Genomic DNA, 15,572 nt, shown 5'->3' on the forward strand with positions numbered 1-15,572 from the left:
ATTAAATCCTTACAACCCCTGTGATACTGACCCCGTTTTACAGAGGAGGAAGCACGGGCTGAGAGAGGTTGAGGAACTTGCCCAAGCTCACACAGCTGGGATTCCAACCTTGTTAGGTCGTAGATCTTGACACCCAAGACTAGGCTCCTTCGTTACAGATCCCTGGAACCCCTCCCTCAGCCACTGTGCGACCTAGCGCGCGGGCATGAAGAGCAGCTCTGTACTTAGCACCCCGCCGTCCCTGAGGGCTGTTCCCTTTTTGCCATTCCTGCTCTCTGGAAACTCATCCTTTCAGAGCTGATCCTATAGGCTCTCTGGGCCTCAATTTCCCCTTTGTGCGTGTGTCGGGCAGGGGTCTCCCTCTAGTAACAAGGAAGAGGGAGAGAAAGAGAAGGGAGTGGCTCCCTTCCCCACCCCCACCCCCACCCCCGGGGCTAAGGTCCCAGCCGGGTCTTCAGGGAAGCCCACCTCCCGCCAAGCAAGGTCCCGCGGGCAGGAAGGGGGCTCGGCCCCTTTAAATCCCGCGCGGAAACGCCCGGGGCTGGGCCGCGCCTGTCCCGGATCTGCAGCTGGGAATAGCTGGTCTCCGCGCGTCCTCCCGGCGCTTCCCCTCGCTATACCCCACCTCGCGGTGCCCCCAGCCCCGCGTGCAGGCTCCTTGCGCCAGGCCTCGAGGGCGCCGCGGCCGTGGGGAGAATGAGCCGCATCTATCACGACAGCGCCCTCCGGAACAAGGCGGTTCAGAGCGCGCGGCTGCCCGGGGCCTGGGACCCCGCCGCCCACCAGGGGTAGGCTCCGCCCGCGTCTCCCCACCGCCTCCCGGGCTCGGCCTCCGTTGGCTCCCGAGGCTCAGCTTTGAATCCGGGCTCCCTGGTTGGCAGGGGGAGGGGGTGCGCCAGCGGGCTCGGGTGCGGGTGGGAGGAAAGGCGGGGCTCGCCAAAGACCTCCCTGGCCTCCAGACCGCTCCTCCCTGCGCTCCCCTCGGAGCGCACCCCCCCCCCCCCCCCCGAGACACTGATCGGCGTAAAGCTCACCGAGGGTCGGTCCCGACTCCCAAGCAGGGCTCAAAAGGCGGTGCTTACTTCACGTCAGCCTTTGTCTCAACCCCACCTCGGTGACTCTAAGCTTCATCCCGCTGCCTTGCTTTCAGGCCTTTGCACAGGCTGCACCCCGCTCCGGAAGGGACAGTGTCCTGCTGGACGGCAACAGCGGGTGGGAGTTGGCCTGGCAGGGCTGGGGGAGGGGCAAGGCCTTTCTGGAGGGCGTGTTGGATCCGGAGGGCCAGGCCATGCCATCACGGACGCCGAGGTCATGAGAACGAATGGACCATTCCATTTGCAATTACAAGCACTAAAGAATGAAGGGCGTAAGGGGCGGGGGGCGGTAGGGGCAAGTGAGGTCCAGGGAGTTTTCACTTTTTATCCCCATCCCTTCAGCTGCCCCCACCCCTCTCCCATTTCCGTGGTTCCAGAAAAGGAAGTCCCCAGGTTCTGCTTTTATGAAAACTAGAATTGGGAAGCGGGGGTCCAGTTCCTCTCAGTGAGGGACCCTGCGATCTTGGGCTCGTCACGAAACTTCTGAGTCTGGGTTTCTCCACTTCTAAAGTGGATACGAATGAGAACAGGAATATGAAAGTGCTTTAAAACAGGTGCAAAGGGAAGATACTTTATAGCAGCTTAGACCCCGCCCCCCCCAACAAAAATTCGGTGAAATAAAAAACTAAAGTCCTCCGGTCAGAGTGGCCATCAACAAAAAATCTAAAAACAATAAATGCTGGAGAGGGTGTGGAGAAAAGGGAACCCTCTTGCACTGTTGGTGGGAATGTAAATTGATACAGCCACTATGGAGAACAGTAAGGAGGTTCCTTGGAAAACTAAAAAAGAATTGCCATATGACCCAGCAATCCCACTACTGGGCATATACCCTGAGAAAACCATAATTCAAAAGGAGTCATGGGGCTTCCCTGGGGGCGCAGTGGTTAAGAATCCACCTACCGGGCTTCCCTGGTGGTGCAGTGGTTGAGCGTCTGCCTGCCAATGCAGGGGACACGGGTTCGAGCCCTGGTCTGGGAAGATCCCACATGCCACGGAGCGACTAAGCCCGTGAGCCACAATTGCTGAGCCTGCGCGTCTGGAGCCTGTGCTCTGCAGCAAGAGAGGCCGCGACAGTGAGAGGCCCGCGCACCGCGATGAAGAGTGGCCCCCACTTGCCGCAACTAGAGAAAGCCCTCGCACAGAAACGAAGACCCAACACAGCCATAAATAAATAAATAAATAAACATTAAAAAAAAAAAAAAAAAAAGAATCCGCCTACCAATGCAGGGGACACAGGTTCGAGCCCTGGTCCAGGAAGATCCCACATGCTGCGGAGCAACTAAGCCCGTTTCTCCACAGCTACTGAGCCTGCGCTCTAGAGCCTCCGAGCCACAACTACTGAGCCCCGTGCCACAACTACTGAAGCCCGTGCTCTGCAACAAGAGAAGCCACCACAATCAGAAGATGGCGCACCACAACAAAGAGTAGCCCCTGCCCCCTGCAACTAGAGAAAGCCTGCGCACAGCAACGAAGACCCAACACAGCCAAAAATAAATAAATAAATAAAATAATTTAAAAAAAGAGTCATGTACCACAATGTTCATTGCAGCTACAATAGCCAGGTCATGGAAGCAACCTAAGTGTCCATCGACAGATGAATGGATAAAGAAGATGTGGCACATATATACAATGGAATATTACTCAGCCATAAAAAGAAACGAAAATGAGTTATTTGTAGTGAGGTGGATGGACCCAGAGTCTGTCATACAGAGTGAAGTAAGTCAGAGAGAGAAAAACATACCGTATGCTAACACATATATATGGAATCTTAAAAAAAAAAAAAAAAAGGTTCTGATGAACCTAAGGGCAGGACAGGAATAAAGACACAGACATAAGGAATGGACTTGAGGACACGGGGAGGGGGAAGGGTAAGCTGGGACAAAGTGAGAGAGTAGCATTGACATATATACACTACTAAATGTATAACAGCTAGTGGGTAGCACAGGGAGATCAGCTTCGTGCTTTACGACCACCTAGAGGGGTGGGATAAGGAGGGTGGGAGGGAGACACAAGAGGGAGGGGATATGGGGATATATGTATGCATATAGCTGATTCACTTTTTTATACAGCAGAAACTAACACAACAGTGTAAAGCAATTATACTCCAATAAAGATGTTAAAAAAAAAGTAAAGTCCTTTATATTTAGTAAACACTTAATAGTTTACAAAGCGCCTTCATATACATGATCGTATGTCATCGTCATAGAAGCAGAGTGAGGTGGATATTACTCTTCCATTTGGTGGATAAGAAGACTGAGGCTCTGGTTACAGTAACCCCCTGCAGGAGGGGCCATAGCTCGGTCTTGCAGCCTGTCAATGTTCCTTCCTACCCTCTGGATGGTGCCCCAGCCTTTGGGACCCTCAGAGGAGTGGAGGCCCAGTGTGGGAGCCCAGAGAAAGGGGCTGCATCATACTGGGCCTGCCCAGGGACCAGGTAAATGGGAGACACACCTGGGACTTGCTTCTGTCCTAGTGCAGACCCTGACCTGAGCCATCGCACTTGTGGTTCTTGCCTGAGGACTGACAGAACCAATTGAGCCCTCATTCTCTCTCATCCTTAGGGGGAATGGCGTCCTGCTGGAAGGAGAACTGGTCGATGTATCTCGGCACAGCATCTTGGATGCCCATGGCAGGAAGGTGAGGATGTTTCCCTGGGGGCACCCGCAGGGCACTGGCTTCAGGGTCCTCACCCACCAAAACATCTCTCTGCTTGGCTCTGCCAGTGCCAAGACTTGGGGTCCAGTTCTTTCCTTGAGGGGCTCACAGGGCAGGTGGGGGGGGGGTTGGTTGGGAGATTAGCAGCCAAAAGGAGTGACAGATGGAAGAGGTCAGTTAGGGCTGTGCTGGGTGCGATGGGAGGGCCTGGGTTCTTGCTGAGAAGACAGACCAGGCCCTAAACCCAAGGGGTGTGTTTGGGGCCAGGACTGGGAGGGCTGAGAGCAGGAAAGGGTGAGGTGAGTGGTTCAGGACTCAGGCTGTGGGTTCTGAGTGGGCTGGAAGGCCTGCCTTCTGAAGAGGTCCTCTCACCTTCTGATGGAACAAATTTAGAGTGCTGGGAAGCTTGCTGGGTAGGCAGGATGAGTGGCTCTTTATTCTGGGGCTGAAGGCCCAGCTCCTGTCCTCTGGCCTGGTGGTTCCCACTGCCTCTGGACCTGATGGACAAGGTCAGAGTGAAGTTATCTGCCTATGTGGGTGCAAGGTCAACAGTGACCTTCCCCTTTAGGGGTACCAGCTCTGTAGCTGGGAAGTCGTGTGTACTTTGAATTGTTTAAAATTGAATTACTTTAAATGCGCTGTTGGAGTTTGCCATCAGAAGGCGCCTTGAAGTGACCGCATTTGCAGAGTGGTGAATATCTTAGCATGGGTTTACGCATCTTTTTTTTTTTTTCTTTTCTTTTTGGCTGCACTGCGAGGCTTGAAGGATCTTAATTCCCTGACCAGGGATCGAACCCTGGCCCCCTGCAGTGGAAGCACGGAGTCCTAACCACGGGACTGCCAGGGAATTCCCTTGCACATCTTTTAATATCACTGTGTGGCTGGGTGTTTTGGAATGTTGGATTTTTATAAAGCAGGTCACTGGTGTGGACCTGGACCTCCACATGTGTAGGGGTGTGAGAGCGTTGAGGTGGGAGGAGGGTTGCTGAGTTCTGGGCCTTTGTTTCCAGCCTGAGTGTGAAGTCCACGTTGCTGATACCACCCGGGGCTTCGGTTCCCATGTCCATGCCTTTCTCCTCCTGTCCTCTCAGCCTCCTGGGGTTATGCCCTTTATCACCCGCCCATCTCAGATGTCCATGGACACACCTGGCATTCTCCATCCTGTACTAGCCATCGTTTCTTTCCTGAGCACTAATTCTAAGTCTCCACCCCTCCCCCCCCCCCAAATAACCCCACCCAGATGTGCTGACCACCTTATCTCCTTGATCTGTAGAACGGAGCTCATTAAATCCCTTCTTGAGGCAGGCCAGAGGCCTGGGGCTACACAGAGCTGGTTTCTCACCCACACCCCATGTGAACAGCCTCAGCTCCTGCTCAGCGCTAGTTTCAGGTCAAGAGATGCTTTGCTGCACCCTCCGCTCCTTAGCACGCAGGTCAGCAGGCTGAGCACAGCAGTCTGGAACCCTAGCCAGCCTGCCCAGGAGAGCCCAGCAGTAGCTGATGTGGAGCTGGCCTGCCTCGGCCGTCCTCCACAGGCAGGGTGTTCTCCAGCCCCTCTCCAAACTTGCCTCCTCCAACTCCTTCTTTCCTAATGATAGTGCACTAGACGCCCCCGACCACCAGCCTGCAAACCTCCACTGTCTCCCCTCCCCCCTCCCCCAGGTGAGTAATGCCTAGTCCCGTAGGCCTCCTACCTTGACCATTTTCCCCTCCCCTCCCTTCCTCTTTCCATGTCTGCTCACCTCACATGGGCCCTCAGGAACTCAGCCTGTCCTGACTAAACCTTGCACCCCCTCTCCTGCCTTCTGGCTGCACCCAGCACCCATTCCTGCCCTGCTGCCAGCTTGTCTCCTGAAAGACATCTCTCAGGGTCTCACTGCTGTTCAAAAACCTTTCAGGATTCCTTCTAGTCTACCACATAAAATGCAAACTCCAAATGCCAACTCAAGGCTGATCCCCCACTTGCTTCCCCAGCCTGGACTCCCATGAGACCTCTAAGGGTCCTGCATTGCTCAGACATCCACACAGGACCTTGACTTTTATTTTATGTACTTGTCCAGGCTCTTAATATTCTTCCTACACCCTTATCCCACAGTTGCAGGTTTCTCCCCACTCTGAGACCTTGCCTTCTCTGTTTCTCCCAGGAAGTGGTTTCCTTTTCTTTAATCTCCTGTTTTGTGTGTGTGTGTTTTATTATAATATTTATTTATGTAAAATTTTATTGATGTATAGTTGATCTACAATGTCGTCAGTCTCCTGTTTTGATTAGGATAGCTGGCAAAGAGCACTTACAGCACATTTCATGCTTTATACTGTGCTTGCTCCTTGAATCCTTACAACGTGCCTGAAAGTAGACATCACGTTGTCTCCAGGCAACAGGGGAAACTGAGGCTAGGGGTGATTTGCTCCAGGACTCACATCTGTTGGAAGAGGCACAGTGGCTGTCCTCACTCAGAACTCCATTTCAGTGCCCTTTCCATGGCATCTTGGCTGCTTCCGCTCCTGCTTCATGGTATTTGGGCTCCTTGGTGCTCGGGTTATGGTTTTCTGTATACTCTTTCTGTCTCTGACATGTGGAGGCCTTGGGGTCAGGCTCTGAGCCTGCCCTCTCATGCACGTCTAGCCATGGTTCATTATGTGTGGCAAGTGCTCTACTAAACACATGAATGAATGAATGAATGAATGAATATTGGGAGTGGGAGCCTGTGGCCAGCTTGAATATCTTTTGGAGCTGGGGTGGGATTCTGGGGTAGAGAGTGAGGTTGGGGGGCTGCAACCGGAGCACGTGGGGAGTGTGTGTTGTGTTGGAGGCTGAAGGGAATGAAGCAGCCCCTCACTCTCTCTCTGCTTGGCCCCAGGAGCGCTACTACGTGCTGTATATCCGGCCTAGCCACATCCATTGCCGTAAGTTCGACCCCAAGGGAAATGAAATCGAGCCCAACTTCAGCGCCACCAGGAAGGTGAACACAGGCTTCCTCATGTCATCCTACAGTAGGTACCCTTCGCCCTTTCTCCCTCAGAGCCTTCGTACACTGTGGTCTTCCTTTGTCTCCAGAGGTCTCTTGGTCCCTAGAAAGTGTCTTCTCAGCATGGTTGGCCTTGAAGCCCATGTTTGGCCTGAGGGCCCCCTGGCTGGACTCTTCCTGCTCCTCATTCACTCAGAGGGTCCCCAGTGCCCCACCTCAGTGCTGAGGACCTGGTTGCCTTCCCAGCTCCTGCCATCTCCTGCAGTCTGGCAGAAGCGTCCATGAACCTGCCTTAGTGCAGAGCCCAGGCCAGGTGGCCTCCATTTTCCTGCCAAAATTCTCACTTGGTTCTTGGGCCCTTTGTGATCTTATTCCTCTTCCCAGTTTTGGCTGGAGAAGGACCTCCTTGCTGTCTGCCCTGTGTGAGAAGGTCTTGAGGTTGAGTGGGTACTCATCATCCCTCTATCATTTTATCCATTCATGCTTTCAGTTGCTCATTAAGTATCTGAACATTTAATGAGAATCCACCATGTGCCAGACCCTGAGCTGCATGCTGAGGGTTCAGGGACGAGCGAGACTCGGACTTGCCCGCAAGCCGTTCTCAGTCTGGTAGAGGAGATGGACAGGCCATGACTGGAGCCCTAGCAGGGGCTCTGAGCCCAGGCAGGCGTGGTTGGGGGAGGTGCCCTGGAGGAGGGAATGCCAGTACTGGATCCTGAAAGACAAGCAGGTATCAGCAGGGTGCCAGGGCTTGGAAGGGTGTTTCTGAGAGGGAGCAGGGTGCCAAGGGCATTCTGGGAACTGAGGGCTCCCGCAGGGGACGAGCAGCCCCGTGGAGAGGGCAGTCAGTCGAGGGTGCAGGGGAGCTATGCGTGAGTGGTTTTAAGTTAGGTGAGTGATGTGATTAGATTTGCTCTTTTTTTTAATAAATTTATTTATTTTTGGCTGCATTGGGTCTTCGTTGCTGCATGCGGGCTTTCTCTAGGTGCAGTGAGCGGGGACTACTCTTTGTTGTGGTGCGTGGGTTTCTCATTGCAGTGGCTCCTCTTGTTGCGGAGCACAGGCTCTAGGCACTCAGGCTTCAGTAGTTGTGGCACGCGGGCTCAGTTGCTCCTCGGCATGTGGAATCTTCCCGGACCAGGGCTCGAACCTGTGTCCCCTGCATTGGCAGGCGGATTCTTAACCACTGCGCCACCAGGGAAGTCCAGATTTGCTTTTTAAAATCCCGGGGGAGGGACTTCCCTGGTGGCGCAGTGGTTAAGAATCTGCCTGCCAAGGCAGGGGACATGGGTTCGAGCCCTGATCCGGAAAGATCCCACATGCCGCAGAGCAACTAAGCCCGTGCACCACAACTACTGAGCCTGCGCTCTAGAGCCCTTGAGCCACAACTACTGAGCCCGCATGCCTAGAGCCCGTGCTCTGCAACAAGAGAAGCCACCGCAATGAGAAGCCCGTGCACTGAAACGAAGAGTAGCCCCCGCTCACCGCAACTAGAGAAAGCCTGCACGCAGCAATGAAGACCCAATGCAGCCAAAAATAAATAAATAAATAATAAATTAATTAAAAAATCCCTGGGGAAGTGAAGAGACTGGAGACCAGGAGGCTGTTAGGAGGCCGTGATGGCATCTAGGAGGGGGGTAAGAGGGCCAGGATTAAGGACTGGTTAGTGAGGATGGAGAGACTGGGCAGACTCAAGATAGAGGAGGGACCATGGCCTCAGTGTCGTGGTGAGAACCCTGCCTGGTCACTGGGGTCTCAGTGGGAAGGCAGAATTGTGTGAAGGGCTTGAATCCTGCCTCCTCCACTGACTAGCTGTGTAACCTTGGGCAAATTACTTAACCTGTCTAAGCCTTAGTTTTCTCATCTGTGAATAGGGATAGTAAAAACATTGACACTTGCTGAGTGCCAGGCCCCATACTAAGTGCTTTATGTGCATTCGATATATCTTTCACACGTCACGTCAGTCCCGTCAGGTAGGTACCTCTTTTATCCCTATTTGTCAGGCACAGAGAGAGGTTAGGTAACTTGCCTGTGGTCATACAGCATGTAAGCAGATTTGCACCAGCCAGCCTGGCTCCAGAGCCCGTAGCCATAACTCCTCTGTGATGCGTTCCTTGAGTACTGGCAGGATGGGAACTCAGAGCCCTACCTTCAGGTGGTTGTGAGCGTGTACAACACTGAGGCCTCACCTGGCTCCTAAAAAGCCCTCCTAGAGTGCTTGCTGTTACAGTGGTAATGACTGTCTCGTGCTGTGTGCCTGCAGAGGTGGAAGCCAAGGGGAACACCGACAGACTCACGCCTGAGGCGCTGAAGGGGCTGGTGAACAAGCCAGAGCTGCTTGCGCTGACGGAGAGCCTCACCCCCGATCAGACAGTGGCATTCTGGATGCCTGAGTCAGAGATGGAGGCCGTGGAGCTCGAGCTGGGGGCTGGGGTACGGCTGAAAACTCGAGGCGACGGCCCCTTCCTGGGTGAGCAGTGCAGCCCTCACTGTGGCCTGATGCTCCTATATGGCCTGTGGGGGCTCCTGGCCTCCTGTCTGAGGCTTACCCACCCCTCCAGATCCGAGCTCATGGAGCAGGCCACATCTGGCCTCCCCGCGGACAAGACCCCTTGAGATTTATTCCTAAGTCCCTGGGCAAGTGCCTTGGGGCCAAAAGCCTGGACACTTTGGATCCTGGGGTGCTGCCCAATCCCATGGTTCCTGTGGGTGACCTCTCCTATCTATTGCCTTGGGGGTCCCATCCAGGGCCTCCTTGAGCACACTCAGGCCTAGGGGACCCCAGCAGAATGGGCCAGCCCCCACTGTGTTTCTGCCACACGGAGAGAGGCCTTCAACTTCTCCTTTCAGATTCATTAGCCAAACTCGAGGCTGGAACAGTGACCAAGTGTAATTTCGCTGGTGATGGGAAGATGGGGGCATCCTGGACAGACAACATCATGGCCCAAAAGTCTTCAGAGGGGGCTGCAGTGGAGACCCGAGAGCAGGGGGACGGCGCAGAGGACAAGGAGTGGGTAGGTCCAGGGAGATAACCGTGGACCTGGCGTTGGTGTGGTTCATCTCCTGGCAGGAGTTTTGTATGCACTGGTTGTGGTTGGGTGTAGGACAAAGAGACAGCAGCATAAACTTTACTCCCCAGCTTTGGTGGAATTCCTGAGAGTGTGTTAGCATCAGGAAAATTCCCTCAAGCTATGAAGGGACCTTTCTTTTTGGTGGGTCTGAACTGTGCCAATCAACAAGAGAGCCCCAAAGATTTATGAAAGCAAGGGATGGAAAGAAGGGAGCACAGAGGGGAACCAAGGAGACTTAATTCCATTAAGGCTCCAAACATTTCTACTTCAAGTGAATACATTAGCCATGTTGAGCAGCTGAATGAGCATTTTTCCCCCCTTTGTTCTGGGCTCCCTGCCCAGAGTGGCTGGAAAATGGCTGACCTGGTCCTTAATAGTTATTTTGGCCCAAAGTTCAGCCCCCTAGTTGATCCTCAGCCTACTCACAGTTGATTTGGTATTTTGAGGTATATTTCACCTGAAGATTTGAATTGGTGTCAAAAGGCCCCAGATTGAACATTTAAAACAAAGCCTCAGAAACATGGGCTCTTCATCTAGGTGATGAAGATGATGATATTTGCCAGAGAAAGCAGGGGCAGATAGAGGGAGTGGATTCCCTTTTGTCTTAATAGAGTGAGTCTTGGACTAAAAAACAATTGGAGTTGCCAGGCTGGCTCCCTGGGCCAACAACAATGAGATGAGGCCAAGTCAGGTAGCCGCGGGCCCCACTGGTACCACTCCATCGAACCCTTGTTTGTCTGATGACGGTAGAAGACTTTTACGAAATGTGCTCTGTTCATATCTCTTTACTTTACCTCTAGGACGACTGAGGTCAGTGAGAGATGGGGTGCCTCCGGGGCCCACTGTTGAGCATTTCTTCCATCAACTTTCACTCTGGAGCTCGAGAGAGCAGGTCCACCAAGCCTTACCTGGTTCTTCCCTACAGCCACTGTGGAATACCCTTTGAACAAGCTCTGCTAAAATCAAATGCAAGACCCTGATGTTAGACGTGGGGCCCCAGCCTGTGGCTCATGGAGGGTTCCTCCCTGGATGTGAGTCTAGCCTTCCTAGACATTTTCATGGTGGCCCTCCCCCTGAGTGGCAGCCTTGTTTCTGGAGGCAGGCAGGGGGCAAGTCCCCCAGGGCAGTCAGAAGAACTGGACTTGGTTTTGGTGCAGAACTGGTGGGGAATCCCTCATCTGCATGCAGAGTGGCTCAGAGGAGAAGTTAGCGGGGCCTCCTTCTTCTGCCCTTGTTGTATTTCCTGCTTTTCTTCTGCAATTGCCCTCCTCTGCAGCACTCTGTGCTGTAGCCTCTGCCCTCCTGCTCAAGCCTCCTTGTCCCCTGTGCCCTTTTCAGTCCCCAGAGCTGCCAGTTCTTTATTCTTCCTCTGGTTCTCTGCCACCCTGGGGGTTCCTGTCCCCTGACCTCCTTTGGCTGCTTTCCTGGGGATGCTCTTTTCAGGGAGGCTGAGAGCGTTCACAGGTGTGGCCGGCTGGTCTCCATCTCTCTGACTCACTCTGCCAGGCCACATTTTGGACAACACCTTTTTTCTTGTTGTTTTGTACCTTGAGAACTTTTTACGAATGAGTAAATCTTCAGGAAGGATTCCTCTACACTGACTGTGTTATTATTAGGTATAAACTGAGCAACCTCCCTATAAGAAGAAAGCCGTATCTTTTTGGTCATGAACATTGCCTTGCTGGGTAGTATGCCCACACCCACATCTATGAAGAGATCTGGAGTTGAAATCTACACATCCTAAGAATGGGTAGGGACTTGGTGGAATGTGGATCCTGCTTCTCTCAGGGAAAAGAGGGGTGGTGGTAAACTAACAATTAGGGAGTCCCCTAATGTGTCAAACACAGCACTAGATGCTTTCCATGATGATAATTATAGTCCCTGACTATTGAGTGCCTCTTGGTTCTATTACTTGTGCCAAGCTCTTCCAGTATCTTACTGAATTGTCACAACAATCCCAAGAGGCACATGTGATTATTATCTCCATTTTTTTTCATATGGTTTTCATGGTTGAGGTCCCAGCGTTTATTATCATGGTTCAAACTTTCATTTGCCTTCCTGCATATTTGAGCCTGGGCTCAACAATATGGCTGTGAGGCTTGGGGTTAACACTTCATTTAGGCCACCTGAAGTCACAGGTCACTGGACTGCCCTCGGGTCTCTTCTGTTCTTGTTGCCCTTTTCTTAGTTCACATCCTTGTTCTCTTACCTCGGCTACTATAGAAGCCGTCTCACTAGTGTCCTGTGTCTGAATGGGGCTGGCTCACTGTTGAGCATGCTGGGACCTCAACCATGTGGTGGCCAGGGGAGGGGTTAAACAGGAGGAGGACTGGGGACACTGACGTGGGCAGAGGCACCCAGTGAGGGCATCCTGTTGCCCAAAGCAGTGTGGCCAAAGGGTATGGCAAGCTCATGTGGGCAGGCCACCATTCTAAACAAGGAGGCACAGCGTGTCAATGGGGGAGCCCCTGGGCAACAACTAGGCTTGGTGTCTCCAGGGGGTGGGGATGGGCTCCTGGAAGGAAAAGGCCATTGTGGCTGGAGCTTAGAGAGTGGTGGGAGGTCGGGCATGGCATCTTCAGCATGTTAAGTATTTTGGGACTTTATCCTTAATACCTTGGAAGCCAGTGATCCCAGGGAGAGTAATAAGATCTGATTTGTATATTTGTATATTGTATAAGATCTGATTTGTGTCAAAGATCACTTGACTGCAGAGAAACTGAAGGCAATGAGCCCAACTAGGAGACTGCTGCAGTGGTGGGGGTGAGAGCCTAGAGTGATTTAGTCTATAGCAGTGGCAGAGGAGATGGAAAGAAATTCAGGTAGACAGGTGGAAAGGGACTTTCCAGCAAGAGAAGAGGACCTGCAAGGCCATGGAGGTGGGGGAGTGGCCTGATCTTGGAATATGCAATTTCTGTACATGGTCATTGCAACTTTATACCAACACATAAAATTTGATAATCCTTTTTCAATTGATGTTATATAACTACTTCCTATCAATATATCGCTAGTCTTCATGTCATTGTTTTTAAGATTGACTACCTTAATAGCTCTATTATTTTCCAGAATTTGGGTAATTAATTGATCCCTATTTGGAGCTATCTGTGTTAAAAACTATTGTAAATTACATAGTTCCCTCAATCTCACCTGCCTCCCCCCGCCACTATATTTTGGTTTTGTTTTTTTTTTTAAGATTTTTTGATGGGGACCATTTTTAAAGTCTTTATTGAATTTGTTACAATATTGCTTCTGTTTTATCTTTTGGTTTTTTTGGCACGAGGCATGTGGGATCTTAGCTCCTGGACCAGGGATCAAACCCGTACCCCCTGTGTTGGAAGGTGAAGTCTTAACCGCTGGACTGCCAGGGAAGTCCCAGGGGTTATTTCTTTAGGGATGGATTCCTAGGAGTCAGACTACTGGGAATCTAGGACTTCTTTGTAAAGGTCTTGGGGTTTTTTGTTTGTTTGTTTGTTTTGGTTTGGTTTTTTTTGGCCATGCCATGTGGCATGTGGGATCTTCCCTGACCAGGGATTAAACCCATGCCCCCTGCATTGGGAGCTGTAAAGGTCTTGTTATATTGCCAAATTGCTTTCCAAAAGGGTTGTTCTAAATTATAATCTCACCAGCAAGGTAGGAGAGGACTATTTTCACGCTACCCTTGCTAGACTTGGGTATGATAATATTTTAAAAATTGATATTTGATAAGGTAAAAATAACACTTTAATTTTAAGTTAATACTTTAATTTTAATTAGCCTTTTCCCCCATTAATAGTGAGCTTAAGCATTTTTTTTCATGTTCATTTCCTAGATGTATTTCCTCATTTGTTACTCAGTTCCTTTGCCCATTTATTACTGAGGGGGGGAGGGTTTTTTTTGTTTATCAGTTATTTATATTTTAAATATAACCATTTGCCATATTTTTAAAACTTTTCCATTTAAAAAAATTGACTTACAAACGTAAAATTTTATATAGCTATATCTTGACTTTTTATGATTTTTATTGCTTCTAAGCTTATATACTCTTTTCAGATGTTAGATTCTCTATCATTTTCTTCCATTCTAGTTATTACTTGGTTTTGTATTTAACTCTGTAATCCACTCTGCCTTTAATTTGAGAGAATATGAAGGGAGATAACTAAATTGCTTATTTTCAAATTGCTAACCAGTTATCCCAACACACTTACTGAATTTCTTCCCACTGTCAAGGTATGATGTCTTCCACATCACATATTAAAATCACTTATACTTAAATTATCCATTATATTTCAATAAGTCTCCCTTTAATGACAGTGTGAACTATCATAGTAGGTTTTAATAGTTGGTAGAGCTAGGTCTCACTTGTTATTCTTCTGTTTCAGAATTTTTTTTGGTATTCCTCCTCAACATTTGAAATATTTTGTCCAGTTTCAGTGCATATTTATTGCCTTTGGATTCTTTTAAATGAAAAAAAACTCTGGCTACAAGAGTAATACATTTTATTTTAGACAATTTAAAATAAGAAAAAAATATAATTCCACCACCATTTTTAAAATCACTTATGTAGGGCTTCCCTGGTGGTGCAGTGGTTGAGAGTCTGCCTGCCAATGCAGGGGACACGGGTTCGAGCCCTGGTCTGGGAAGATCCCACATGCCGCGGAGCAGCTGGGCCCGTGAGCCACAACTACTGAGCCTGCGCGTCTGGAGCCTGTGCTCCGCAACAAGAGAGGCCGCGATAGTGAGAGGCCCGCGCACCGCACCGCGATGAAGAGTGGCCCCCGCTTGCCCGAACTAGAGAAAGCCCTCGCACAGAAACGAAGACCCAACGCAGCCAAAAAAAAAAATCACTTATGTAGTACTCAATTATATACCATGCATTGCTCTGACTACTTACAAATATTAACTCTTTCTGTGCTATAACAACTGTCTTAGGTAAGTAGAATTTTTTTTTTCAAGTAGAAATAAACTAGTTTTACAGTAAAGGAAACTGATATTATGCCTGTTTTACAAATGATGACACTTGCCCAAGGTGCACAGGCCGTGGACAGAGCCAGGGTTTTGATCAGAGCAGTGTGGTTCCACCGGCCTGTGGTGAACACTATGATGCTGCCATTCCATCAGACACAATTATTACTCATATTTTGGTGTATATACTTCCAATCTTTTACAAAGTGGAGTGTCCCTCTACATACTTCGTGTAATCTTTTCACTTACAGATATGCCATGAACATTTCCCTATACCATAAATCTTTCACAACACGATTTTTTATAACTTTAATATTTCTCATATGCATGTGGATCAATGCATTTTACCAGTTTCTCATTTTGGAATAATTAGTTTGCTTCCCACTTTCCCCTGTAATAAGACTAATGAGATGTACGTTCTTGAGGCTAAATCTTTTCACACACCCACATCGTTTTATTATAAATTCTAAAACTGGAAATGCTGGGTCTAATGTTCAATATATTTTAAAGGCTTTTGATAAATATTGTCAACTGTCCTTTGGGTAGGTGATTCCAATTTGCAGCTCTATCTGTGATATAAGGACGTGCTCTACCTCACCCGCACTAAGTCATTAAAAGAAAATACAAAAACTACTGATTTGGGGTCGCCGGTACCTTTTAAAAGGAATTGCATTAAAGATCCCTTAATTCCACCATTCGCTGTCTACCGCAGAGAGAGAGCCCTTTTGCACGAGAAGGCACATATATAATTCACTACAGCATTGTATGTAATACTAAAAAATAAAAATGAACCTAACTTTCCCCAACCGGGGAATGGCTAAATTAGCCTGCATCTCCACACCGCG

The 15,572-nt window shown here is 50.0% G+C and overlaps 1 protein-coding gene across 1 annotated transcript; it reads left to right on the plus strand.

The window, feature by feature from the left end:
• The first annotated feature begins 539 nt into the window (after window positions 1-539).
• Window positions 540-11,373, plus strand: ARPIN (actin related protein 2/3 complex inhibitor). The gene is made up of 6 exons (XM_059912484.1): window positions 540-788; window positions 3,656-3,731; window positions 6,608-6,740; window positions 8,979-9,185; window positions 9,566-9,729; window positions 10,587-11,373. Exons 1-6 carry the CDS (start codon window positions 697-699, stop codon window positions 10,593-10,595), a joined length of 681 nt encoding a protein of 226 aa, XP_059768467.1. The 5' UTR covers window positions 540-696; the 3' UTR covers window positions 10,596-11,373.
• Window positions 11,374-15,572: the final 4,199 nt, after the last annotated feature.

Source organism: Balaenoptera ricei, chromosome 2 (assembly GCF_028023285.1).
Source record: "Balaenoptera ricei isolate mBalRic1 chromosome 2, mBalRic1.hap2, whole genome shotgun sequence".
In the NCBI taxonomy this organism is placed as follows: domain Eukaryota; kingdom Metazoa; phylum Chordata; class Mammalia; order Artiodactyla; family Balaenopteridae; genus Balaenoptera; species Balaenoptera ricei.